General features: G+C 45.9%; 1 protein-coding gene across 1 annotated transcript in view; it reads left to right on the top strand.

Moving 5' to 3' along the window:
• The first annotated feature begins 2,500 nt into the window (after positions 1-2,500).
• The window catches only part of VAPA (VAMP associated protein A), a 77,106-nt gene continuing 51,731 nt past the window's right edge, over positions 2,501-27,875 (top strand). The window contains exons 1-5 of the mRNA XM_030187660.1: positions 2,501-2,892; positions 5,874-5,926; positions 7,923-8,075; positions 8,632-8,735; positions 25,294-25,374. Coding sequence (XP_030043520.1) covers positions 2,501-2,892; positions 5,874-5,926; positions 7,923-8,075; positions 8,632-8,735; positions 25,294-25,374 — 783 coding nt within the window. The remainder of the gene's footprint in view (positions 2,893-5,873; positions 5,927-7,922; positions 8,076-8,631; positions 8,736-25,293; positions 25,375-27,875) is intronic.

Consider the following 27,875-nt stretch of genomic DNA (forward strand, 5'->3'; position numbering starts at 1 on the left):
TACTTGTTTGCGTGTCCCTGCCTTACCCTGCGACAGCCCTTTCTCTCTGTGCCTTTGCTTCTCTGATAACTTCCTCACCAAAAACAAAACAACCCCCCCTCCCCCCCAAAAAACGGGTGCCATCTTGGAATGTCCTGCGGTAGCTCCCTCAGGCTCGCTGCAGTTGGCCCCTGCTTCCTCTGCCAAAACTCTGAGGGATTCGGCCGGCATGGAAGGGTGATGGTGCTTCTAAGGGGCCTTGGATTTTAGCTGGCATAGAGGCAACAGCAGGGACGGGACTAGTGGATTTGGGTGAAGGCTTCTGTCCAGAATTCATTCTTCTCTATCAAGCTTATCTGATGAAGCTCACCCTTCCCCCTCGGACTCCTGCAGGAGGTCTGGGGAGCCGGGGAGTTCCCTGGAAGGGTACAGGTCGGAGTCTGTTACCAGTAGTTCAGGATCAGGCTCATAAGCACAGGCGCCTTGATTCTGGGACTGATGGGAGTTCAGTTGGACCACTGTCACTTGCCCCTTCTCTCCGTGGGTGCTGAGGGGGGGCTCGTTGAGGACTGTTGACACAGAGGATTTGGAGGAGGGGGAGTTCATGTCGGAAGAGCTGGATGATCTTACGGCAGTGAGGATTTTTCATAGGGTGGAGCTGACCTCCCTCATTCTTACTGCCTTGGATGTATTACATTTTGAAGACCCTGAGGCGCAGGCAGCTGCGGTGGTGAATGTTCGCATGGCTAGCATGAGAAGATCATCTAAGGCCTTCCGGCTGCATGAAGCCATCCAGGAGATCATCATGGTGCAATGGTCTGATCCAGATGCGCCTCTGAAGGTGAAGAAAGCCATGTCGCGCTTGTAGATGCCTGGAGGCTATGCTGAAGCACGCATTTGAGGTTTCAGCTTTGGCCCTCAAAACATCCATTTGCAGTTCGTATTTGGCCTGGGCCTCCCTCGATTTGGCTTCAGCAGTCTGCAGAGCAGGAGTCAACTCCCTCCCCTTTCCCTAAGATGGAGGCTGCTCTGGTGGACGCATTGCATGATCTGGTGCGCACTTCGGCAAAGCTAATGGCTTTGGCAGTCACTTCACATAGATTGCTGTGGCTTCGTCATTGGACCGCGGATATGGCCTCTAAGCAGCATCTTACCAGGTTACCCTTTAGTGGCAAACTCTTGTTCGGAGAAGATTTGGAAAATATTGTGAAGTATTTGGGGGACTCCAAATCCCTGTGGCCACTGGAAGATGAACCTAAATCCTCGACTTGGACTGGGGCCACAAGACCTTGGTTTAGTAAGGCCAGGTGCTTTTGACCGGGTAGACTATCTTCAACCTTTCAACATCCTCGATTTCAACAACGATCTTCCTTTCGTGGTGACAAGAGGGGATCAGGTACAGCAACCCGGCAAAGTGCAGCTGCTCGCCCTTCGCAATGATGGGGCACCAGTCCATTCTTTGGGGTTGGAGATAGGGGGTTGGCTGGCCTCCTATTACCGGGAGTGGGTGAAGATCACCTTGGATCAGTGGGTTCTCAAGGTTATCAAAGAAGGTTACAGGATAGAGTTTGCTGCGCAGGTTGGAGATTCTTTCTTGGCGTCCAGTACGCTACTTCTACCAAGCGGGAAGCAGTTCTAGCAACATTTTGAGAACTGATGGCCATTGCGGCTGTTGTTCCATTGCTGTCGCTTGAAATCAGCACAGGTCGATGTTCGATATTTTTTATGGTTCCCCAAAAAAGGGGGCTCCTTCAGGCCTGTTCTCGATCTCTGGAAGGTGAACCAATTCCTCAGAGTTCGACATTTCCGCATGGAAACTCACTGGGTAGTGATAGCGATGGTGCAACCTCAGGCATATCTGACAGCCTTGGACCCCAAGGGGGCTTATTTCCATATTCCAGTTTGGCCTCTACATCAGAGATTTTTGCGGTTTGCAGTGTTGGGACAGCATTTTCAGTTCCGGGCGTTGCCCTTCGGTCTAGCCAATGCGCTATGCACCTTTTCCAAGGTAATGGTAGTGGTGACAGCTTCACTATGAAAAGCAGAAATTCGAGTTCATCCCTATCTGGATTATTGGCTCATTCAAGTGTAGGCAGAATTGGAGAGCTGTTGGGCTACTGTGTGAGTGGTGGAGGTACTTAAGTCCTTCAGATGGATGATCAACTTTTCTTAGAGTCATCTGCTCCCATCCCGGAAGCTGGAATACTTGGGTGTGGGGTTCAATACAGCCCAGGGGCTAGTCTTCCTGCCAGAGGGCTGGAGGCTCAAGTTGGTGGCTCAAGTGCTTAGTCTCTTGTATCTGCCAAATCCTCGGATTACTCAAGGCGTCTTCTGTGGTTACCTTGGGCGCAAGGCAGTATGGCATGGTGGCTCTTCCCTTCCCACTTGAGACGGAGGATGCCCTTGGCAGCCCTTCAGTGGGTGGTAGTGGTTGGGGGGCTCATTGCTTCTCACTATGCGTAGGGATGCTGGTCAACAGCGGAAGCAACCTGGCCCATTAGTTCATTGGAGTTGAGTGATGATGAATGCCCTGCTGGCGTTTCAGAAGACGCGATGTGAGTATTTTTGGACAACACAATGGCAGTTGCCTACATCAACTGACAGGGCAGAACTCAGTCGGGCTCTGCACTCTGAGGCGAGCAGGATCCTGTCTTGGGGGGAACAGCATCTTCAGCTTCTGTTGGCAGCTCACATTGCAGGACAACACAGTGTTGAGGCGGACTTTCTCAGTCGGCATCTGTTGGATGTGGCAGAGTGGGAGCTGTCAGACAACGCGTTTCGGCTGATCTGTTGGTGGAACTTGCTGGAGGTCAACCTCATGGTGTCATGTCAGAATGTCAAAGTGTCGCAGTTCTTCGGCAGGCGAAGGGAGGTCGGCTCCACAGGACTTGACGCGCTTCTTCAGCAGTGGCCGTAAGCAAAGCTGTTATACGTTTTTCCTCTGTGGCCTTTCACTGGCCGGGTTCTGCATAGGATCACCGGGGGTTAGTGATTCTAGTGGCTCTGGATTGGCCTCGATGCCTGTGGTATGCGGACTTGATCTGGTTGTTTGTGGAGACTCCGCTTTGCCTTCCTTTGTCGCTGAACCTGCTCCATCAAGGTCTGGTTCTGATGGCATATCCCTCCCACTTTGGTCTTATGGCTTGGTCTTTGAGAGGTCTAGATTAGGAAGAAGGGCTATTCGGATGCGGTGATAGCAACATTATTGTGGTCTCGTAAGTGCCCCACTACAACAGTGTATGCTTCAGTGTGGCACACCTTTACGGACTTCCGTTACCCAAATGATGGATTTCTTGCAGGAGGGACTCCAGAAAAGATTGGCTTATAATTCCCTCTTCAACTGGCGGGGCTTTACTGCTACCGAGGTCGTCTTTCAGGGTCGTCCTTAGCAGCCCACACGGACATCGCACAAGTTTTAAGGGGGGCTTTCCATCTTCGGCCCCCCTGTCGGCATCCGTGTCCGGGCTGGATTCTCAGTTTAGTGCTTTGGGTGTTAGGGCAGTCTCCCTTTGAGCCGCTACGTAAGGTGTTGGAGGACTTGACCCTTAAGACCGTTTTTGGTAGCCACGGCTTCAACTCGCATGGTCTCGGAGATCCAGGCATTATTGTGCCGGGATCCCTTTCTTCGATTTTCAGAGGCTGGCATAACTTTGCTGACGGTACCATCCTTTCTGCCTAAAGTGGTGTCAGCCATTCCATCTTAATCAGGATCTCTTTCTTCCTTCTTTTCGTCAGGAAGATTATCCAATGCAGTTTGCTTCTCTTCGGCTACTGGATGTTCGGAGGGTTCTGATACAGTACTTACAGGTGTCCAACGACTTTAGGTGCTTGGACTATCTTTTCGTTCTTCTGACGGGTCCTCGCCGAGGGGAAGCGACATTGAAACCTACCATTGCATGTTGGCATAAGGAAGCCATTATGTTGGCGTATACCCTAGCAGGTCACTTCCCTTCGGCAAGGCTTACATGCTCATTTGACCCGGGCTCAGGCTATCTCTTGGGCAGAAACTGGGGTCCTGTGGTTGGAGGAGATTTGTAGGGCAGCTATGTGGGCGTCATTGCATTCATTTTCCAAGCATTACAGAATAGATGTAGCTGCGCGCGGGGATGCGAGATTTGGTTCAACTGTTTTGGCGTGGGGAGTGGCGGCTTCCCACCCTATGTAGGAAGTGCTTTGGTACATCCCACTAGTTTCTGGATTCATCTGCTGCTGACACTAAGGTAGAATTATGCCTTACCTGATAATTTTCTTTCTTTTAGTCGCAGCAGATGAATGTGGGATCCCACCCTGATTTTCAGTCTCAGATCTTTTTCTGCATGGCTCCCTTTGCTGGGATTGGCCATGTGATTTCCATTCGGATTGGAATTCCTGTCTTCAAAACAAAAAAAAAAAAAGTTAAAGGTGCACTTTTGACACCTTGTGTCTCACGGAACTGAGATGTTTTTAGTTAATGTGTTTGGGTTGCAGTATTGCGGTGCAGGCCGCACTATTGTGGTTCGCTATTTGTGAGGAAGTTTTCTGTTCTATTGAATATCTACTGCTTTGTGATGAGACATATACTAAATGGCTTAGGGGCTGGCTGTTGGTTATGGCTCCCTTCAATTTAGTTCTCTATCTCCACCTGCTGGTAGACGGATACAACCCTCTGGTTTCTGGATTCATCTGCTGCAACTAAAGGAAAGAAAATGATCAGGTAAGGCATAATTTTACCTTTTAAACTATTGTTAGTAATTGAATGCTTTTGACTTTTAATAATATTAGTAGTCCCATGTTTGATGAAATTAACAATGTGTGCTACCCTATTTTAGAGTACAAGACCATGAAAGTTTTTTTTTTTTTTTTTAATATTTTGTGCTACTGAATTAAACGCAACTATATTTTTGCAACACGTAAGTTCGTGGATATTAATATAAAATCTGGATGTGACTGATACAGTAATAAGACTAATTTATTGATGTTGGTATAGCATTCTTTTATATTACACTGAAGTTAGGGATAGAAATCTTTTCAAATGTTTACGTTCAGAAGATTGGCTACTATAGTTGAAAATCAGCAGACATAAATCTTGTCAAAAATTTGTGTTTTTTATAAGCAAATTGAAGTTTTTTTTCAAAGTAAATGTTTAGAACATTGGCTGCTGTTTGCCACATAAAACACAATTTGTCTTATTTTCAGTATTAGTCTTTTATATATGCACATTTTTTCATACCATTTGTTTAATTTCTTTGAGTTAAATCTCTTTGTTGCTTCTTGCATCAGTTGATTCTTGTTTGAACACAGTTTGACTTTTAGAATCAATATGATGTGGATCTCGTAGATAACTCAAACAGGGTTGTCGAACCTTGGCCCTCGCCAGGTCGGGATTTTAAGCATTTCTCCAATGAATATGCATGAATTCTATTTGCATATAATAGAGGCAGTGCATGCAAATAGATCTCATGCGTCGGTGTTCTTTGGAGCTTTGGTCGTGGATTGGAGCGCATGAGTTGGAGCCTCTGACCGTCTTATGTCCATGAATCAGTTTAAGTTGTAATCTGAATCTGACCCCTGATGCTGCTAACGGGAGCGACACGGACTGTGTTGGGTTTGGTAGTGGAGTGTTGCGTGAATCTCCTTTGTGATGTCTACTTTGGCTGATGTGTAGTATTGAAATACTGAAGTACTGCAGCATACAACCTGGCACCTGGAGAGGATATCTAGTATAGTCTCCGATCCTGGAGGATTTGTCCATATTGAATGAGTGAACTTAGCAATTATATATGATACTTGGTTGGATGTTAGAAGCGCTTGGAGAACATATTGTGTGTTTTGCACGAGATAAGTTCATTTTTTTTTAATCACGATTGGGTGGGACACCATCTGTATGGTACTAATAAGTTGAATGTTTATGGCAGCCCCTGTGCTGCCTTGGAAGAGGGAGGCCTCCTAAATGGAGAGCTTCACCCTGGTGAGGCTGGAAGTTATCCTGTAGACAGGACCAGCACACCAGGGAATGCAATATCCTCTCGCACCGAGGATCTGTCTCCAGGGGCTACTGCCCAGGTGGGAAGGGTTAGGACAGCTGTTGTAGTGGGTGATTCGATTATTAGGTATGTAGATAGCTGGGTGGCTGGTGGACGTGAGGATTGCCTGGTGACTTGCCTTCTGGTGAGAAGGTGGCAAACCTCACGTGTCACCTAGATAGGATTTTAGATAGTGCTGCGGAGAACCCGGCTGTCTTGGTACATGTGGGTACCAATGACATAGGAAAATGTGGGAGAGAGGTTCTGGACTGTTCTGGTATGATTAAAGGAAAGAAGGTAAGAACATAATTTTTCCATAAATGTCTGATTGTTCTGCTGGTACGTCCCACATAAATTTTATTTATTTGTTTACATTTGTATCCCACATTTTCCCACCTATCCATACGGACATATAATAAGATAAACTACATTGGTTGACAAGCAATTTGTGTTCGCTCTTAATTTGTAAATTTGTAAGGGGTCTGGATATTGTCACGCATTCAAAATCAGAAACATGGGGCAAGCTTTGCAATGACCACAAGGTTTATGGCTTCCATTATTATCTTCCAATCCCCAATGAGGGGAAAAGGTGGCAGATACCAGGTGGTTAGACAAATTCTTGCCCCTTAAACGCTATACAAGGGTGATCCTGGAATACCTGATGATGTTGCAGGACATGCCAATGCTTATGTATACTCTGAGCTATAGCTGCTGATTTTTTCAAATGAGTACACAAATATGTTTCTCTTGAAGCTCCTTTTTAGTGTAATTTAATAACAATTCAGGGTTAGCTTATCAGACACGGCGATAGGCTTGCTTCACTACACGTGCGGGATAACCTTTAGCTAAAAATCGTCGATTCATTTGTTTTTGTCTCTCCCTTGGGGTTTTTGTATTGCTACTGTCAGAAGAGAGAGCAGTGACTTAGAGGATGACCGAAACTGGGGCTTTTGGTTCTGGCCAAAGCTGAATGTACGGCTGAAATTCGCCACTTTGTTTTGACCAGAACTGAAGCTGAAACCATAGTTCCACCCTGCCGCAAGCCCATCCCCATGAGCCAGCCCCTGACAAAAAAAAATTCTTTCTTCTGCACTGCCCACCAACTCCACCCTCCTCCACTCTTTGTAGGCCCTCCCCTGGTGTACTGTCTAAAAGCCCTGGTGGTCTAATATCCTTTTCGGAGCAGGAACAATCCCAAGTTGCTCCTTCTGCTGCTCATTCAAAGTGAAAATGGTGACTATGATTGCTTTTGACAGCGGCTGCCATTTTGAGATTGGAAATGACATGAGCAAGAGCGACTAGGGATTGCGCCTACCCAAGCTGGTTCCAAACACCAAATGGCCACTGCTACATCTCCATGGGAATTTGTGGCCGCCATTTTCACAATGCAGCATTCATGATTAGGAGCAACTTGATCATTCCTGCTCCAAAGAGGGCACTAGACCACCAGAACCGTTTAGAAGGTATTCCAGGGAGGGCATATGGGTGGGGGAGGGCAGAGTTGGAGGGTGACCCAGGAGGATGGATTTTTTGTTTGTGGGGGGTAGGGGCTGGCCCAGGCTTGCAGCACCGGCATAGACTGAGGGTAGGGAGTTTGTTTCAGTAGAAAATCTGCTGTTTTTTTGGGGCCTAAACCTGAACCCAGATTTTCAGCCGGTTTTGGTGCCGAATGTGTTCCCCGATACATCTGATTAGGTTTGATGCCACATGTTGGGGAATACTGATTTATTTATTTATTTATTTTATGAATCATCTTGAGTTTTTTTTTTTTAAACCAGAAAATACAAAACAGATGATTGCAAATAAACAACGAAATGAAACATCCCAAACTCCACTCCCCTCCTCATGTGATTGGGGAATTTTGATTTAGAAGTACGATTTAAGATTTTCATCCAGACAGTATTATATTTGAGTTTGATAATTTTGTCTTTTTAATGACAGGTCCTTTTACAGATGTAGTTACTACAAATCTTACACTTCGAAATCCGACGGAGAAGAAAGTATGTTTCAAAGTAAAGACTACAGCACCTCGTCGATACTGTGTTCGACCAAACAGTGGAATTATAGATCCAGGGGCCACCATAACTGTGTCAGGTAAAATGGATGCTTCTGAAGCAGATTGTGTCTAGTTTATTGTCTGTATTATTTCAATCTCTGTATTCAATTTTTATTTCTGTAAATTTCTGTACCACACAATCTACCATTCTTGGTGGAGATAAAATAATAAATGTAATTTTAGGTAAGAAGGGGGGAGGGGAGAATAAATAAAAAGTAAAAAATGTTCTGCTTGCCTTGTGGCATTTATTTACAAACCTTCAAGATACTCCTCTAAGCATTGCCAAATTTCTTTTGTCTTGTCAATTTACATTTTTCAGATGCAGTCTTTTCATAGCTGTAAATCACACATGGATGTTTTCCCCAGAGTTGCTAGGAATGTAAATCTTCATTCGATTATGTCCCACAGATCAATCCAGAAAACAATTTGATCATATTCAAGAACTCTGAATTGTGTTTAATACCATGTCTAAATACTATATCTTTAGTTGCTAGTATTATTCTTTTTTCCCAGTCTCTTTACCTTCTGTGGTGGGAATGCCAAGGAGTTTGACAACTAATTGTAGATACTTTTTTTTTTTTTTCCCCTTGGCAGTAATGTTGCAGCCGTTTGACTATGACCCAAATGAGAAAAGTAAACACAAGTTCATGGTACAAACTATATTTGCTCCACCTAATACTTCAGATATGGAAGCAGTGGTAAGTAAATGTTCCTGTTCATCTCAGATTTGTATGTCTGAAGGAGTTCATGTTGATTTCAGCGGTTGGCCTTGTTCTTCTGATACTATTCCCTGCTTTGTGTTTTATGTTTTAGATTTTTTTTTTTTTGCACTTTGGATTGCATTGGCTTGTGCTGTTATGAAGCAATGAAACTTACTGAATTCAAATTTGTATATCTGGTTAGAACCCCGCATTCCTTGTCATCAGCAGCAGATGAATCCATTAATTGATGGGTTGTATCCGCCTACCAGCAGGTGGAGATAGAGAACACTGAAAACCATAGTGCCTCTAGGACGGCTAGCCCCAACTGCCTTCAGTATTTCTCTATCTCCCAGCAGGTGTGGATGTAGCTTGATCAGCTCCTAGATTTCAGACTGCCTGTGGTGGCTCCTGTGCTTTGCCAGTTAAGCAGGGGTGTTGTGGCTGGTGGTGCCCACTTTAAAGGCATATAGGTTCGCCCTTTCCCTGCCTTACCCATTCCCCATGCCTCCTGGAGTCCCTCTGTTGCTGCCTGCCTCCAACTTTCCTCACAGCGTTTAAAAAAAAACAAAAAAAAAAAAACCGCGCTTTTACTGCGAGGCTGTTCTGAGGTTTTTTCCAGTGATTCTGGTTCTGTGCAGCTTGGCCAGAGCTCGTTGACTCGGTCCTCTGAGGTGACAGTGGTGCCCAGCTCCTCCGGTGAGGTCCCGCGGACGCTGTTCCGATCAGGGTAAGTTTTGGCGCGAAGCTGCCATTTTATTGCTATATTCCCGTCCTGTAGGACGATGGCTGCTGAAGGAGTTAAGCGCTGCTCCTGTTGTGGTAAACGCAGATCAGCAGTGGGGCTGTGTAAAACATGCTCCTTAGACGCTCACGCTAGTATGAGCATGGCGAGCGATGTTTCTTCCCGCTCGATGGAGCTGGCAGCGGGTGCCATTTTGGATGCGCCGCATGTCTCGACCTTGCAGTTGCGGAGGACTCTGAGTGCAGGGGGACGCCTCGTTTAGAGGCAGCCAGAGGAGCTACTACATCCGTTTCCCCTAATTCGGAGGCGGAGGGTCAGGGTGAGTTTTTTCTTCCCTGTGTTTGTGCTTTTAATGCAGGCCTTTATGCTGAAAAGAGCTCTGCCGCAGGTGTCTAATGCTGCATTGCATCCTGGCTTCCCTCCGGATGTTGATACCCCGGGGATGACTTCAGAGGTTATTTCCTCCCCTGAGCGTTGAAAACACGCTAAACATAGACGGGTACATTTCCCGTCTGAAAGTGGCGCATATCCTCCCCCCCCCCCTCCCCCCCCCCCGTGGTCGGGCTGTGGAGAGTCTGAGGGATCTGGCAGGCCCTCAGGGACGGATGATCCAGGGGAGGGTGCCTGTTTGCCACTGGATTTGGATGATCCCAGTGCGGTCTGGATTTTCCACCGCGACGAGCTGCCAGCTCTCATTTATGACGCCTTGCAGGCCCTCTCGATTGATGATCCTGCTGAAGGTGAGGCCTCCTCTATTAATCTTAGGATGGCGAGTACTAGAAGCCTACTCGGGCCTTTCCAGTGTGACTCCATCCAAGAGCTTATTTCTGCTCAATGGTCTGACCCCGATGGGCCTTTGAAAGTGGCCAGGGCTATGGGTCAGCTTTACTCTCTGCATGAGGAGCACTTGGCCCCTTTGGGGATGCCTAAAGTGGATGCATTGGTCACGGCGGTGACAAAAACACCACTCTCCCAGTAGAGGGAGGGGTCGCTTTGAAAGACATGCAGGACCGGTGGCTGGAGTCCGCGCTGAAGCGCTCCTTTGAAATTGCGGGCCTTGCCTTGAGGGCATCTATTTGCAGTTCCTATGCAGCCCGGGCATGTCTCTCCTGGCTACAGCAGGCGGTGGAACAGCCCGCCAATGGTGCGGGTCCCCTTTCTGAGGTTGCCCCGCGGATGGAGTTGGCCCTGTCATTTTTGGCTGACGCCCTCTATGATCTGATCAGAGCTTTGGCTAAACAGATGTCTGTGGTGGTGTCTGCCCGCCGCCTTCTTTGGCTGTGGCATTGGGCGGCTGACATGGCTTCTAAGCAAAGACTGGTGAGGCTACCCTTTCGGGGCCTCCTGTTATTTGGAGAGGAATTGGAGAAGATTGTGAAAGACCTTGGGGAATCTAAACCCCAGAGGTTACCTGAGGATAGGCCGAGGCCTTCTTCCAAGGGTTCTGTGTTTCCCTCCTCTTCCAGACCTCACTTCCGTGAAGCTTGCAGGTATCGCCCGGGGCGCTGTGCTGGGTTTTCTCAATTTGCCCGCAGAGGAACTCCTTTCGTTCGGACAAACGTTCCGCAGGGGCCGGTTCAAGGCCAGGAGCTCAGGGGTGTCCTCCACAACAATGGGACGCCGGTCCACTCCTCCTTGCCTGCAATAGGAGGACGTCTTTCCCTCTCTCTAGAGGAGTGGACCAAGATTACCTCAAATCAGTGGGTCCTGGACCTGATCAGAGAAGGTTACCGACTGTAATTCGGTGCCCTGGTGAGAGACGTCTCTGCTGCACGTCTTATATTCCGCCAGAACCGATATACTCATATCACCCCTCTTCTCAGGTCACTTCACTGGCTTCCAATCAGATACCACATTCAGTTCAAGCTTCTCCTTCTTACCTACAAATGTACTCAATCTGCTGCTCCTCACTACCTCTCTACCCTCATCTCCCCTTATGTTCCCACCCGTAACCTCCGTTCACAGGACAAATCCCTCCTCTCAGTACCCTTCTCCACCACTGTCAACTCCAGGCTCCGCCCCTTCTGCCTCGCCTCACCCTATGCCTGGAACAACCTTCCTGAGCCCTTACGTCAAGCCCTCTTCCTGCCCATCTTCAAGTCTCTGCTTAAAGCCCACCTCTTCAATGCTGCCTTCGGCACCTAACTCTTACCTTCAGGATATCCAGACTGCCCCAATTTGACTGCCCCTATTCGAATTGACTACTCACTTGTCCTTTAGATTGTAAGCTCTCTGAGCAGGGCCTGTCCTTTTATGTTAAATTGTACATCGCTGCGTAACCCTAGTAGTGCTTTAGAAATGTTAAGTAGTAGTAGTCCCGATGCGGCACTGCCGTAAAACGGGCGGCGGTAGAGGAGACCTTACAAGTCTTGCTGCACCTCGGGGCGGTGATCCCGGTGCCTCCCAACGAACGCGGCTGAGGCCACTATTCCATTTATTTTGTCGTGCCTCGAAAAGGCGAGTCTTGCAGTCCGATCCTTGACTTACGAAGAGTCAACGAGGCTCTGAGTATGACATTTTCGCATGGAATCCCTGCGCTCCGTCATTGCGGCGGTACAGCCAGGAGAGTTTCTCATGTCTCTGGACCTAAAAGAAGCTTATTTGCACATTCCTATCTGGCTTCCACACCAGCGGTTCATCCGCTTTGCGGTGTTGGGAAAACATTTCCAGTTTCAGGCCTTGCCTTTCGCCCTAGCCACAGCTCCCCCTACCTTTTCCAAGGTTATGGTGATCGTAGCTGCCTGTCTCAGGCGAGAGGGTATCAGAGTTCACCCTTATCTCGACGACTGTCTCATCAGAGCGTATTCAACAACCGAGAGTCGTCTTGCCACAGCCAGAGTGGTGGCAGTCCTGCAGGCGCTGGGCTGGGCGGTCAATATACCCAAAAGTCACCTGACCCCCTCTCAGTCTCTCAAGTATTTGGGGGTCTGGTTCGACACAACATCGGGGTTTGTCTTTCTCCCCGACCAAAGGCGGTGCAAGCTTCAGAATCAGGTCCGTCTGCTCCTGCGGATGCCTCACCCGCGAGCTTGGGACTTTGTCCAGCTGCTGGGGTCGATGACGGCCACCGTAGAGGTGATGCCTTGGGTGAGAGCGCATATGAGGCCTATGCAGATTGCCCTGCTTCAACAATGGTCTCCGATGTCCCAGGAATATCAACGCAGACTAACGTTGCTCCCTGCGGCCCGACTCAGTATGGAGTGGTGGCTCTCTGACAGGATGCTGCACAAAGGAATGCCTCTTTCGCTTCCTTCTTGGGGCCTAGTGATAACAGATGCCAGCCCTCTAGGCTGGGGAGCGCATTGCCAGGGAAGCTATGCTCAGGGTCTGGGGACACCCGTTGAAACGGGGTGGTCCATCAATCGCTTGGAACTGAGAGCGATATTCCAGGCTCTTATGGCCTTTCAAAAGACTCTGAAGGGGCTTGCTGTCTGGGTTCTGTTAGACAACACGACAGCGGTGGCATATATAAGTCCTCAGGAAGGCACTCAGTGCAGGGCCCTGGCCCTGGAGGCCGCCCAGATTTGCCACTGGGCCGAGCTACACCTGCAGCTTCTGTCAGCAGCTCACATAGCAGGTCAGAGCAACGTGCAAGCCGATTTTCTCAGCAGGCATCAAATCGACCCGGCGGCATGGGAACTGGCAGAAGAAGTTTTTCTTCATATTTGTGCCAAATGGGGGACTCCCAGAATGGATCTAATGGCGTCAAGTGCAAACGCCAAGGCACCTCGCTTTTGCAGCAGAAGGCGAGATCCTCACTCGGCAGGGTTGAATGCTCTGGCTCAACCCTCCTGTATGTGTTCCCTCCTTGGCCCCTGATAGGGCGAGTCCTACTGCAGATTCGACAACACCGAGGTCTGGTGATTCTCATCGCTCCAGATTGGGCAAGGCGTTTGTGGTATGCGGATCTCCGCCGGATGTTGGTGGACCCTCCGGTGCATTTGCCCCTGGTGCTGAACCTGTTGGTTCAGGGTCTGGTTTCGATGGAGGATTTGTTCTTACGGCCTGGCTATTGAGAGTTTGCAATTGAGAGACAAGGGCTACTCTAACAAGGTTATCTCCACTCTCTTGCAGGCCCGCAAGTGGTCCACCTCCGCAGCTTATGCTCGGATCTGGCGCAAATTTGAGGCGTGGGGTGTTTCAAAGGCGATCACACCCACGCGGGCTACAGTCTCGACAGTGCTGGACTTTTTGCAGGAGGGCTTACAATTCCCTGCGGGTGCAAGTGGCAGCATTATCATGCTATTGAGGGAAGGTCGCTGGCTGGTCCCTTGCTGCTCATCCGGACATTTCCCGATTTCTCAGAGGGGTGCCTAGGCTCCGTCCTCCTGTCTGGTTGCCCTGTCCGGCCTGGAACCTGGGGCTGGTGTTGAAGGCTCTTTAGTGTTTGCCCTTCGAGCCGCTTAAGCAAGCTTCGGAGAAGGATGTGACTCTCAAGACAGTCTTTTTGGTGGCCATGACATCGGCTAGACGCGTCTTGTCGGGACCCTTTTCTGCAATTCTTGGAGTCCGGAGTAACGGTACGTACAGTGCCTTCCTTCCTGCCTAAGGTGGTTTCAGCGTTTCACCTGAACCAGCCCATTTTTCTTCCTTCCTTTTCTAGGGAAGAGTTCCTGGACTCCTTTGGGCAGTTACATCTTCTGGATGTCTGTAGGACGCTGTAGCAGTATCTACAGATGTCAAATGACTTCAGGACTTCTGATCGCCTTTTTGTCTTGATGTCAGATACTCGGTATGGAGGCCCAGCGTCTAAGGCCACTATAGCCCGTTGGCTCAAGGAAGTCATTTTTTCTGCGTATCTGCTTTCAGGTCGCTCTCTGCCTGAAGCGTTTAAGGCGAATTCCACGAGAGTGATTTCCTCCTCGTGGGCTGAAACGGGTGCACTCTCTCTTCAGGAGATCTGTAGTGCGGCTACTTGGGCTTCTCAGCTCTCTTTTGCCCGGCATTACAGGCTGGATGTTGCAGCGAAGCAGGACGCTGTTTTTGGAGCTCAAGTTTTGGCTCGTGGTGTGGCCTGTTCCCACCCTAAGTAGGGATTGCTTTTGTACATCCCATCAGTTAATGGATTCATCTGCTGCTGATGACAAGGAAGGGAAAATTAGGTTCTTACCTTGGTAATTTTCTTTCCTTTAGTTACAGCAGATGAATCCATGATCCCTCCCTGTCTGACTATTTTTTGTTCAGTTCTTTCATGCAGATATAAATCTCATTGGGAGAAGTTGGAAAATAGTTATCAGAATTTCTACATGATGATCTACTACAGGAGGTTGAGATCGTCCCTCCTTTGATGCTCCTGTTCTGGGGCGATTGTTCGCTGTGAGGAAAGTTTGTTGTTATACCTTTATGGTTCACTCTGCTTTGGAAATCTCAAATACTGAAGGCAGTTGGGGCTAGCCGTCCTAGAGGCACTATGGTTTTTCAGTGTTCTCTATCTCCACCTGCTGGTAGGCGGATACAACCCATCAGTTAATGGATTCATCTGCTGTGACTAAAGGAAAGAAAATTACCAAGGTAAAGAACCTAATTTTCCCTTAGTTCAGAGAGATTGGTGACTATTCTGAGTGCTGGACTGTAGAGTTGGCAGTGTGGGGAGCTGCCACAAACATCCTGGCATGCTAGAGGTGGAAGAGAGTGTTACTGGAGGGAAATACTGCCCTTGACCCATCATCTGCTGCTTTAAAAGGGAGTCTCCCTGTGGATACCTGACCAAGGGGAACATGATGCTTTGCAGCTGCTTTGGGGGCTTTTGGAGGCTTCATGGACTAGATATTTCCCATTATAATCATGATGGGTAAGAGGAAAGTTAAAACTTGGACTGTATCTGAGCACCAGCCACTGACTTTGTGGATAAACATTTTGCAACACTCGGTCTGGCATTTTTCCTCAGTTTTCCTCCCGTTTGGGAGCTTCTTTTAGCCCTGTTGTTATGCCGCCTCTTCCCTCCCAGGAATGTTTTAACCTCAGATTTATCTGGTAGTGGAATTCTGATTGATGAGCAAACTTTGGTGCTCCTCCCCCTCAGGTTTCATTGACTGACTCTAATTTTGTTGAAGCAGCTCCTATACCTCTGTCCTTTGATGGTGGAATAGAAACTTTGAAAGAAGATAACTTAAGAGAAGTATCACTGAAAGGTATTTGGAATTTGTTGAATTAAAACAACTTGCTTCTTCAAGAGGTTTGATTTATTTTTCCTTAGGAAATTGTTAATAAATTCCAGAAACGTGACCTAAGGCTGCAGAAGAGGAAGGGGCATTAAAGTTTGTCTCAAATTGCAAATGTGCAGGCGGGGGCTGCTGTTGCACCGATTAGTTACTTTGTCCATACATTTATAGTTTGAGATTATTGAAAATACTATTAGTACTAGAATTTGAGTTCAAAATTTTCCTAAAACCTTATCTGCTCTTATGTATGTGTTTGCTACATAGTTACTTTAATGAGGTTTGTGGTTATTAATTTTGAAACTGTGTTATTATTTCTATAATATATTACATTCTTCAATAAGTGACCCATATCCCTGTAGCTCAGGGGTTGGAAAAGTAATCGGGTGTGAATCTGACAGATTCTTGCAAAATTTCTTCCAGAGCTACTTTTGATGGTCATTTTGGAGTGAAAATGGAGGAATATGTAGTATTAAGTCATACTTTGCTAAGACTATTTGAGATCTTTTATAAGGGCTACCCTGGTCCAAAGGAAATACTTTTTGCAATTTAAACCACATATATTCGCAGTGGAGCAAGCTTTTTTTTTTTTTCTTTGTTTTCTGTGGAAATGTCTTATTACATACCAGTAAATTATCTGTTAACTTTTTTGAATTAAGTAGAGGAGTGTGGTAGCCGTGTTAGTCCACTCTTAAGGTTATCAATAGAAATCAAACAAAATAAAACATGGAAAAGAAAATAAGATGATACCTTTTTTATTGGACATAACTTAATACATTTCTTGATTAGCTTTCGAAGGTTGCCCTTCTTCATATCAATGATATGCTTTGATGTCCCCATGCATACTTCCTACCCACCCCCCTCCTTTTATGAAAGGTTTTTGAGGAAATTAATAGTTATGGGATAGGAGATTGTGTCCTTTTGTGGGTTGGGAATTGGTTAAAAGATAGGAAACAGAGTACAGGTTAAATGGCCAGTTTTCTCATTGGAGGAAGATAAATAATGGAGTATTCCAGGGATCTTTACTGGAACTGTTGCTTTTAACATTTTATAAATGATCTGGAAATGGGAGCAATAAGATCATCAGATTTGGAAATGACACCAAGATTATTCAAAGCTGTTAAATAACAAGTGGTTTGTGAAAAATTGCAGAAAACCTTGCGAAACTGGACATCCAAATGGCAGGTGAAATTAAATTTAATGTGTGCAAGTGTTGCACATGGCTATAATTTGAATTTTCCTTAGCATATGCAGCAGATGAATCTAAGAACTGGTGGGTTGTGTCCATCTACCAGCAGGTGGAGATAGTGATTACAAAGCTAAAGTCAGTGATACCAGACAGCCAGCTCCTCCTTCACTTCAGTACATCTCTATCTCCAGCAGGTGGTGGACGGCGCTTCAGCAGCTCCTGGATTTGTCTGTTGGGGAAACTCCTAGGTCTTGTGGGCCAGTTGAGTTTAGGGGTGTCTGGTTGGTGGTGCCGACTTTGGGGACGTACTCAGTCTTCTGGGTCCCTGCTTCACCCTTTTCCCCCCCTTGCTTCCCGGTCTTTAGAGCTCTAGCCTTCCTCAACAGTAAAAAAAAAAAAAAAAAAAAAAAAAGGGAGCTCCTTTGCCTTCATTCAGTGTTTAAAAAAAAAAATAAATAAAAAAACCCCCAGAAGAAACAGAAGATTTCTGACAGGACCGAGCAGTACAGAGTTTCCCTGTCTTAGTGCTGTGTTTTCAGTCTGTGTGCCGGTTAGGCAGCAGGCTGCTGCGTCTGTGGGACTCTGCTTCTCCTGTGGAGACACCTGCTGTTCAGTGAGTCCCTGCTTTTTTCTTTTCGGCACGGGGGTACCGTGCTTTAATGTGGGCAGCGCTGGCATTTGAAAGTTGTTACCGCTGCGGTAGCAGATGCTCCGCAGCGGGGACTCTGTGTGGTGGCATGTTTGAACGCCGGGGAGGGAAGTGCTGAAGTTCCCCTTCCCCAAGCAACCTTTTCCCTTTTGCTGGTGCAGCCCTCTCTTTTCTCCTGATATCAGCTCTGATCCTTTCCCGCCCTGCGGCCTTGATGTGTGTGTGGGTGGGGGGCAGCGGTCCCTAAAGGACCTTGTTGTTCCATTAGAGACTGCTGGTACAGGGGATTCTCCAGCGATTGGTTTTCTTTACCAAAATCACTGAGTCAGAAACTGTTTGCATGTAGCTGGGGCAGTGGCACAAATTCTTCTCAAACTGCCCCCACTATGCAAGGGGGGATCCAAGGGAAGAACAGAACTACTTCAAGCTGCTTCTATATCTTCTGAGCAGGATGTCCTTTGCTCTGGAACCCTTAATTTGAACCTTTCTTCTTAAAGAGAGCTTGGCCTCAGTAGCTCTTTTGTGACTGGGGGAGTTTTTATGCCCATCTTGGGCAGATGGGTTCTAGATGGCTAAGTTTTCCAGAAGGAATCTGATGTGCCTTGTTTTTTTTTCAGGATGCACGTCAGCCACTGGGGGCTTCTCTGGGGCAGGGGATTTCTGACCTGATCTCCCCCCCCCCCCCCCCAAAGCTCATTCTGCTGCTCTGTATGCCTATATGTTGCAGAAGTCTGGTAGGGGAACTGACAGTTCCTTTTTAGTTCAGCCTTTGAAGTTTTCTGGCTTGTTCCCTGTCTGTCTCTTCTGATGGACCCTGCCCTGAAGAGGGGATTTCTCTCCAGCTCAGCAGTAGGGTCCATTTCTCTCAGCTTCCTCTATTCAGAGGGAGTCTTTTCAGGGCAGTCCCTTTCTGCACAAAGGCAGCAAGAATCACCTGAGCTGGAAAGCCATGTTTGCCTAAGTGGGTACATTGATAGCAATAGGCCTCACTGTCTGTGGTGAGTTTAGATTTTCTTATAGTTCCTGCGTTGATTAAGGCTGTTCCTGGTGTGAGAAATAGTGAACAGCATTGGAGCAGGGCTCCTTGTATGTTGGGCTGCTGAAAGGGCCTGTTTAGTTTTTTTATTTACAGACTTTTCTGCCCCCTCAGTTTTTCTCCGAGGGCAGTTGCTTGCACAGCTTGGAAGTTTCCCTCCTTCCTTTGTGAAATTCTCTTTATACTGGCAGTACAGGCTTTGCCTATGAGCACACCACTGAGTGTGCCTGATCTTGGAAGCTCAGCAGGGTTGGGCCTGGCAGATTTCTACTTGGATGGGAGACTGCCTGGGAATACCAGGTGCAGTAGGTTTTCTTTTTCTTTTTCTGCACCTTTTGCTCCTTTACAAATGGGAGTTTCTAGGCTTAGTGCCTTTGGCGCCATCTTTCTGTGGGAAACGTTACATATTGTTATTTTCTGGGACTAGTGCTCTGGTCTCCATGGTAACCATGGAACCTCAGTTCTGTCATGGGGGCATTTGCTTCAGGTGCAGTAGTTTCAGCAAAATAGTTTTATTTTTCTGGAACATGGTTGGCTTTCAGCCTGAAGGTTTAAAGGCTGGTTTGTGCATTATATTAGAAGCTGTCGCCCTCGGCTCCTTTTCTATGGGGCACATTTTACTTCCCTGTCTTATTGCTTGCCTTGACAAGCAGTTTTTTCCATAGCTGGGACAGTTTACACTAGGCTACAGTTAAAATGGTTAGCTGTGGTGGTTTCCCACAGCAGCTTTGCTCTTCTAGTTTTGCTCTCTGACACCGATCAAACTATTGCATTCCAGCTCCAGCTTCCACTGTATCTGTGGCACCTCTAGGTGTTTGTTGTAGTGTCTCTAAGGCTTTTATTGCACTTTTTCTTTATACTGGATAGCTGTATTCAGAGCTGCTTCAATTTAGCCTGCACTTCAATTTTCCCTGCACTTCTCCCTTAGGAAACATTTCTTTTCTTTCCTCTTTGGCCCCCTCATCTGTGGTTTCTCTGTTTGGCCATTTTGAGCCCTCATGTTCAGTTCCAGGCTTTGCCTGTCAGCATGGCTATGGCTCCATTCACCTTTTCCTAGGTTTGGGAGTTTTGCGGCATTTTCCGCAAGGACAGCATCAGAGTGCACCTTGCTCTAGACGAGATCCGAGAGTTTATCTTCCCGGGTCTTCTCGGAATCCTTGAGCTGGGTGGTCACCCTTCAAATGAGCCACCTCGCCCCATTCTAGACAGCTTTGGTACGATTTTTTTCTTGACTGAGGACTGTAGGATCTAGGTTCAGACTTGGGTGCGCAGTCTGCTCAGGGCGCTGAGTCCTTGGGCCTGGCTATGCATTCATATCTTGGGCTCTGTGGGGGACACTTTGGAGGTAGTGCTGTGGGCGGTTCTCATAGATGACATCTACAGCTCTTTCTTCTCGACGGGTGGTGTCCTGTGTTCCAGGAGTGTCAGCAGTGTCTTCCGTGGCTGTTCTCGGTATGCCTGCGCATGAACTGGTTGCTTCACAATTCCTCCCTGTGGAAGGGATGCCATGGCACTGCTGCAGTGGATGGTGGTGGTCACGGATGCGAGTCTCTCAGACTGGAGAGCCCTTTGCCTCCTCTTTTCGTCTCTGGGGTGGTGGATGGCACAGGGGATGGTGTAGTCGATCTGCCTGGATCTACTTTTGGTGCTGTTCATCTTCTAGCCTTTCAGGACACATTGCAGGCCAGGTGATGCTTGTGCCGTCTCCCCCTCCTGGACCTGCTTTTGGTGCTGTTCGTCTTTAGCACTTCAGGACACGTTGCGGGCTAGGCGATCCTTGTGCCATCGGAGAAGATGAGGTGGTGGCTGCTTCCTTGACAGAGTGGGACTCGGGAGTCAGACTGTGGCCATCAGGGCGTGTCACCCCCATGGAGTAGGCAGAGGACCTCGTGTTCCGTTTCTACACGGCCCACTTTGTGGGCTTTTCCTATGGTGAGTTCTCTTTTCTGCCGTCTTCTGGTCTTGGCAGAATTGTTATTCCGCACCAGTGCTTCTCCAACATGGCCTCAGGTAGAGAGTGCCGAGGTAGATCTGATGGCGTCCCGGCTGGATGCCCAGGTGCCTTCTTTCTTCTGTCATCGGAGAGAGGGTGATTTGGCAGGGCTGGTTGTTCTAATGCTTCCTTAGCCAGAGGACGTTCTTCAATAGTGTTTCCTTCGTGGCCTTTCTATGGCCGAGTTCTTTTCGGATCGCTGCCACTGGGGTCGAGTCATTCTGGTAGCTCTGGATTAACCATGGCGCCTTTGGTATGCGGATACGGTGAGGCTCCTGGTGATGCCTTTGTTTTGGATCAGCTTGACTCTGGGCTTTTCCTTCTGGGTCCGCTCCTGAGTGGATGATCCCTCTTGCTTTGGTCTTATGGTCTGTTTTTTTGAGAGGCCGACTCTGAGGAACATAGTTCTTTGGACGCTATGGTTACTGTTCTGTTGCAATCTTGTATGTGGTCCACGGTCCACTGCAACCACGTATTCTTGGGTGTTGAGGATTTTTTGAGGCTGGTTGTGGCCCACGCTTGGTGGTCTTCATTGCGGGCGACTGTTCCTCAGTGATTGATTTCTTTCTGCAGGATGGGTTGCAGAAGGGCCTGGCCTTCACTCGGGGGTGGTGCATTTCTAGCAGAGTGCTTTGCTCCTCCGCTGCTGTGACCTTCTCCCTGAAACCTCGTTCGTATTCTCTAGCTTGGGGCTCCTTGTTTACCTAGCATTGCTTCAGACTCCTTTTGTTCCTTTGCAGAATGCTTCACCTAAGAAATTACAAGCAGTGTTCTTGGTTGCAAATTCTTCGGCATGCAGAGTGTCTGAAGTTTTAGCACAGCTGTGCCGAGCTGTTTTTTTCTGCAATTTGCTGAGTCTGGAGTGACCTTGCTTTCGATTCCTTCTTTCTTTTCCGGCTGTGATGTGGCTTTTCTTTTTCAGCCTCTCTTTCTTCCCTTCTTTCAGGAGGGGGATTTTCAAGTGGAGTACACGGCGCTTCATCTTGTGAATGTTCAGAGGGCTCTCCAGTATTTGCAGATGTTGCATATTTTTCAGCGTTCAGATCTTCTCTTTGTCTTTGTCGCTGGTTCTTGCTGTGGGACGGCAGCCGCTGGTGTGATCTGATTGTTTTCTCGTTGGATTGCAGATACTTTGGATTTTTTGTCTGAAAGTAACCTTGCCAGTGGTGTCCAGTTTGAACTGCTGGAGTATCATTCCATCATAACACATGCTTCCAACATCAGGTGAAGGAGCTGATCTGGACTTCCACCAGACTAAAGGGACTGGTTTGCAGTTGGAAAAGCTGTTTCTCATAAATGTTCTAGAACTCCAAGTGATAACAAGTGATACTTTACACCTTTTCAGTGTTTGGATGTTCAAGATCACTCAGTGTTTGTATAGGCAGACAACCAAGTTGCCATGTTTTTAAATCAACAAACAGGGAAGGATACTTCTGCTTGTGCTAGGAAGCAGCAAGGATTTGGGGGCTTTGACGTAACCAACGGTATACTAATCAAACTTGCTCTGGCTTTTGGCAAGGAGCGAGTTAAGACCTACCACGTTGTATCCTCTGTCCCCAGAACCAAGGTAGTCATTTTTAATGACCTTTCCTGGGTTTCTTAGAGAACCAAAACAGGTTACAGTCTGTTTCAGAGCTAGGCAAGTGAGCTGTCATTCCGCTTGAGGTTGAGATCTCCTTAAGCCTGGACTTGTGAGGTCTTCCCCCGCAGCCGGGTTCCTCAGGTGCAACTGAAGTGATGCAGCCACCCAAAGTGAGGCGTGTACCTTCCATGGAGGGAATTGCTGGAGAAGGTCCTGAAGTAATGGTATCTGGCTTGATGGTGAAAGTGCAAGCAGAAGGCCTTTGGATGCAATCAAACTCTGTTTAATTGGGCCTGGGTCTATATGTGCAGCTTGTCAAAGGCTGAGGGGTTCTATCAAAAGACAAGTAACCTTTCCAGTTACTATTCCAAAAACATGGGACTGTTATAGGGGCAGTTAGAGCTTGGCTGTCTGGCATGGTTCAGAATGACTGAAATTTCAAGAGTGTACTTCTAGAATTGAAAATACGGAACATACAATTATAAGCTACTGATGTCTCTTTGATTAAATATAATTCATAGGAAGTTGGAACATATTGATAATTATACTAGCTGTCTTAATTTATACAGTGGTGGAAATAAGTATTTGATCCCTTGCTGATTTTGTAAGTTTGCCCACTGACAAAGACATGAGCAGCCCATAATTGAAGGGTAGGTTATTAGTAACAGTGAGAGATAGCACATCACAAATTAAATCCGGAAAATCACATTGTGGAAAGTATATGAATTTATTTGCATTCTGCAGAGGGAAATAAGTATTTAATCCCTCTGGCAAACAAGACCTAATACTTGGTGGCAAAACCCTTGTTGGCAAGCACAGCGGTCAGACGTCTTCTGTAGTTGATGATGAGGTTTGCACACATGTCAGGAGGAATTTTGGTCCACTCCTCTTTGCAGATCATCTCTAAATCATTAAGAGTTCTGGGCTGTCGCTTGGCAACTCGCAGCTTCAGCTCCCTCCATAAGTTTTCAATGGGATTAAGGTCTGGTGACTGGCTAGGCCACTCCATGACCCTAATGTGCTTCTTCCTGAGCCACTCCTTTGTTGCCTTGGCTGTATGTTTTGGGTCATTGTCGTGCTGGAAGACCCAGCCACGACCCATTTTTAAGGCCCTGGCGGAGGGAAGGAGGTTGTCACTCAGAATTGTACGGTACATGGCCCCATCCATTCTCCCATTGATGCGGTGAAGTAGTCCTGTGCCCTTAGCAGAGAAACACCCCCAAAACATAACATTTCCACCTCCATGCTTGACAGTGGGGACGGTGTTCTTTGGGTCATAGGCAGCATTTCTCTTCCTCCAAACACGGCGAGTTGAGTTCATGCCAAAGAGCTCAATTTTTGTCTCATCTGACCACAGCACCTTCTCCCAATCACTCTCGGCATCATCCAGGTGTTCACTGGCAAACTTCAGACGGGCCGTCACATGTGCCTTCCGGAGCAGGGGGACCTTGCGGGCACTGCAGGATTGCAATCCGTTATGTCGTAATGTGTTACCAATGGTTTTCGTGGTGACAGTGGTCCCAGCTGCCTTGAGATCATTGACAAGTTCCCCCCTTGTAGTTGTAGGCTGATTTCTAACCTTCCTCATGATCAAGGATACCCCACGAGGTGAGATTTTGCGTGCAGCCCCAGATCTTTGTCGATTGACAGTCATTTTGTACTTCTTCCATTTTCTTACTATGGCACCAACAGTTGTCTCCTTCTCGCCCAGCGTCTTACTGATGGTTTTGTAGCCCATTCCAGCCTTGTGCAGGTGTATGATCTTGTCCCTGACATCCTTAGACAGCTCCTTGCTCTTGGCCATTTTGTAGAGGTTAGAGTCTGACTGATTCACTGAGTCTGTGGACAGGTGTCTTTCATACAGGTGACCATTGCCGACAGCTGTCTGTCATGCAGGTAACGAGTTGATTTGGAGCATCTACCTGGTCTGTAGGGGCCAGATCTCTTACTGGTTGGTGGGGGATCAAATACTTATTTCCCTCTGCAGAATGCAAATAAATTCATATACTTTCCACAATGTGATTTTCCGGATTTAATTTGTGATGTGCTATCTCTCACTGTTACCAATAACCTACCCTTCAATTATGGGCTGCTCATGTCTTTGTCAGTGGGCAAACTTACAAAATCAGCAAGGGATCAAATACTTACTTCCACCACTGTATTTCTTAAGTTTTCCTGTTTCTTCAGTTACTTCTATGGACTTATTGTGGAGATTTTACAGCAAGATTGTGAAAGTTCCTCTAGAAATATTCCTGACCTTATTGCATTTATTATATTCTTGTTAAATCATCAACATCTGAAGAAGACTGGTGGTTTAGTTTCTGCATCTTTGAATGTGACTTGTATATTGGACACATCATCTGAAGAAATAACTAAAAGGAGGACCTTATTAGTTACTTATGCATAAGAACTGGACTATGACGTTTTATGTGTGGAGATTTTGGGTGGTAAAGTGTCTATTTTTGTAAAGACTCTCAGGCAAGATGGGAAGTTTCTTTTTAAAAGACAAGGGGTGACCTTTACTATCAGATTTCCTTGTCTTTCTGTAAAATTATTTATCAGAGAAATATTTTATGATCCATTTCAGTTGCAAAATGTTTTAGAAATTGTCTTCACTAAATATAATTGCTCCCCTAGCACAGTATTTGTGAATGCCTCTGGCTGTCTTTTATTATTCTTTTAGTATGATGCATTTGCTTCTTGTGTGGTATAGCTTTCTCCCCATTTGGGGGCCTCATTTAAATTGCAAGATGCTGAGAAGGTGTGTGGGTTTTTTTTCTATTATTTTTGTCTCTTTGCAATTGTAAATGAGTTCTCTTCATCAAGGTGATCCTTGTATATTATTGTAAAATTTAATAAATATAAATGACAAAAAACAAAATCTTGACCAAACCTGTAAATGTTTATACTCTGAAAACGTTTACCTGTATTGAAGGAGTTATTTTGTAGATTGACTACCTAGCTTTCTTCTTTTTGGGAACAGATCATAAAGTTCGTTAAATCATCTTTCCTTAGATCTAAAAGGGTGATCATTATTGGATTAAGATGCAGTGTTATAAATTTTAGAATGCTAAATTTTAAAATTTGTGGGTAAGCATGCAATCATATGATGAAGGATTGTGTATTCAAGAAACCTGAAAACAGGTTGGAATATGTTAAGTAATTTAATTGAATCTCATTTCATTAATATGATTTTGTTTCTATAGTGGAAAGAGGCAAAACCCGAGGAACTTATGGATTCCAAATTAAGATGTATATTTGACATGCCAGTTGATTTTGAGAAACTGGTAAGTAATCATTTAAAGTGCAGTATTTTCAACTCCTTTACAAATCTTGTCTGCTAGTATCAAGAATTTCAGTGTTATCTAGTAATGTATCATCCTCCTTAAAAACCTGGGACGTATTTTAGGTTTTGTGGTGTCTGGGAAGAATTGGATACACTGAACATTTTCTTTGTCAGATCTCTAGATCATTGTATTACTCCGTAAGTTTTCTTTCTAGCCCTTGGGGCACACTCAGCCAGTCAGGTTTTCAGGATATCCATAATGAACATGCAGGAGATTGATTTGTATGCAGATTAATCTTTCATATATTCATAGTAGACATCCTGAAAACCTGGCTGGGTGTGTCCGAAGGAGTGAGTTGAGAACTACTGTAATACTTTAATGCAGGGAATTTTCAAATCTTGCTAATGGCAGAATAACATAAGCTGCTGGGAATGTGTGGTTCTCTAAATTTTGCGTTGTGGTACCTTAGTGGAGGAGTATGCATTTCTCAAAGTTAATCACTAGAGCAAATCTGTTTACACCTAGAACATAAGGTAGCCTTTGTAAAACTAGAAAATTTTTTATTTCAAATGGAACATCAGAATTTGCTTAAAAGTTGTGACAAAATACATCCCAAAGACCTTGTTGATAGCTGACCCCGTATTATTATAGCAAAAGGCTGCCTTGAGACCCATCTATTCAAGAATAGGCATGTCCATTAAGGTGTTTGCTTTAGTAACCAGTTCTTTAGCTACAGTAGATCCACTACTCATTAACTTATTTTAATCCCATTACTGTAGTTTGGTATACCTTTGTGTTCTTAGTTTATCAGTCTTAATCAGCAATTTTCTTGCATATTTCTAGCCATATTTGACAATAAGTAAGGACATTTGAAATTACATGTTTTGGTCATATCTGTCTTCAATGCCTTGCAGTAGTTTTCCACCTTTCTATTGTAGATTTTTCATTTTCTGATGTCTAAAAAGTGCATTTGGAATTTCATTAAAGTAGGAGTGAGTTTCCCTGATCTATATAGAACATAGTGCAAATTTAGTGTGAAAACAATTATGGAAATATTCAAAAAGAAAGAATAAGAAACCTAAGTCTTGATTGCATACTCAGTACTTGGTAGAAGCCCCCTTTTCAGTCGAGGTTCATTCTTTTAAGATAAGTGACTGACAACTTTTCATAGCAAGATGGTTCAGTTTCTGGATATTTGTGACAGAATTGTTTGAGGTTTTCTGAGTGAGATGGACATCCTTTGTGGACTGTGGTCTTCAAGTCCTGCCTTAGATTTTCTGTTGGATTCAGGTCTGTGCTTTGGGCCATTCGAAGGCATTTATATTCTACTTGCTGAGCTACTCCATTGTTTTTGCTTTGTGTCTGTGATCATTGTCTTGCTGAAGGGTGAATGTTGTCCTGAGTTCTAAGCTAGTGGCAGACTGGAACAGGTTTTCCTTCGGATTTGCCTGCACCATCTGTACTAAAGTACTATTCTTTTTTCATTCATCATTTAGGTCCGTATAGGCGATTAGTCCAAGCTGTACAGATTATAATTTGACTACTTCACAGCTTCCGTTTTACTGAGTTTGGACAGTATATTATGTACCTTTATAATTAATGTATTTTGTATGATACCTTTAGCCCTATATTCTTATTATTTTTTATGATGTGTGTGGAATATTATATTTATAGATTGATTTAGATTTCGTTGGTTACATGTGTATATATATGTATGTGTATATATATGTGTTTATATATATATATATATATATATATATATATATATATATATATATATACACATATATATATATACACACACACACACACACACACACACTACAGTCCGCTTAAGTGCAAGGGTCTGGGACTAAAGAAATGCATGCAGTTAACTGGAGCGTGCATTTAACCATTGTGACCCAAAGAAGCTTGACATCTGATAAACATATGTACAGTACTGTTTATTATTATACATACAGTATACAGTTTCAGTTAACTGACGTTAGGCTTACTTGAAGTAAGTAGCTATAGTCCTCTGTACACTCTTGGATCTGTGAGTTCCATAGACTACGTCAGACGGTAAAAACTGTCATAGCACTGACATCCAGTGGCCTCCAGATAGACCCGCACGGTGTTGAGACTCTCCAGCGCTCTTGCAAAAGTGACAGGAGGAGGTTGTTGAATTTCGTCAGTATGTGCCTCACTGCTCATTACATCATCTGTTTCATCATCAGCTGTTGTTGCCTGCGTGTAGGCGCATATCTCAACATCAGCGCTATCGTCAGCTGTTTGAAGATCGTAATCAACAGCTACGTAGCGATGAAACTCCTCTTCAGTAACACCGGCTGAGATGTCAATAACCTGTCATCTGATGCGTTTGCAACAGCTGCATCTGTTTCGTCCCTCTCCACATCCTTAACAAAGCTTGCCCGCTTGTAGCAGTTCACAATTGTTGCCTGTGTAACATGATTCCAGGCTTCTTTCTGCATATGTAGGGAATCCAACAGTGATAGATTACG

Source organism: Microcaecilia unicolor, chromosome 1 (assembly GCF_901765095.1).
Source record: "Microcaecilia unicolor chromosome 1, aMicUni1.1, whole genome shotgun sequence".
Lineage (NCBI taxonomy): Eukaryota > Metazoa > Chordata > Amphibia > Gymnophiona > Siphonopidae > Microcaecilia > Microcaecilia unicolor.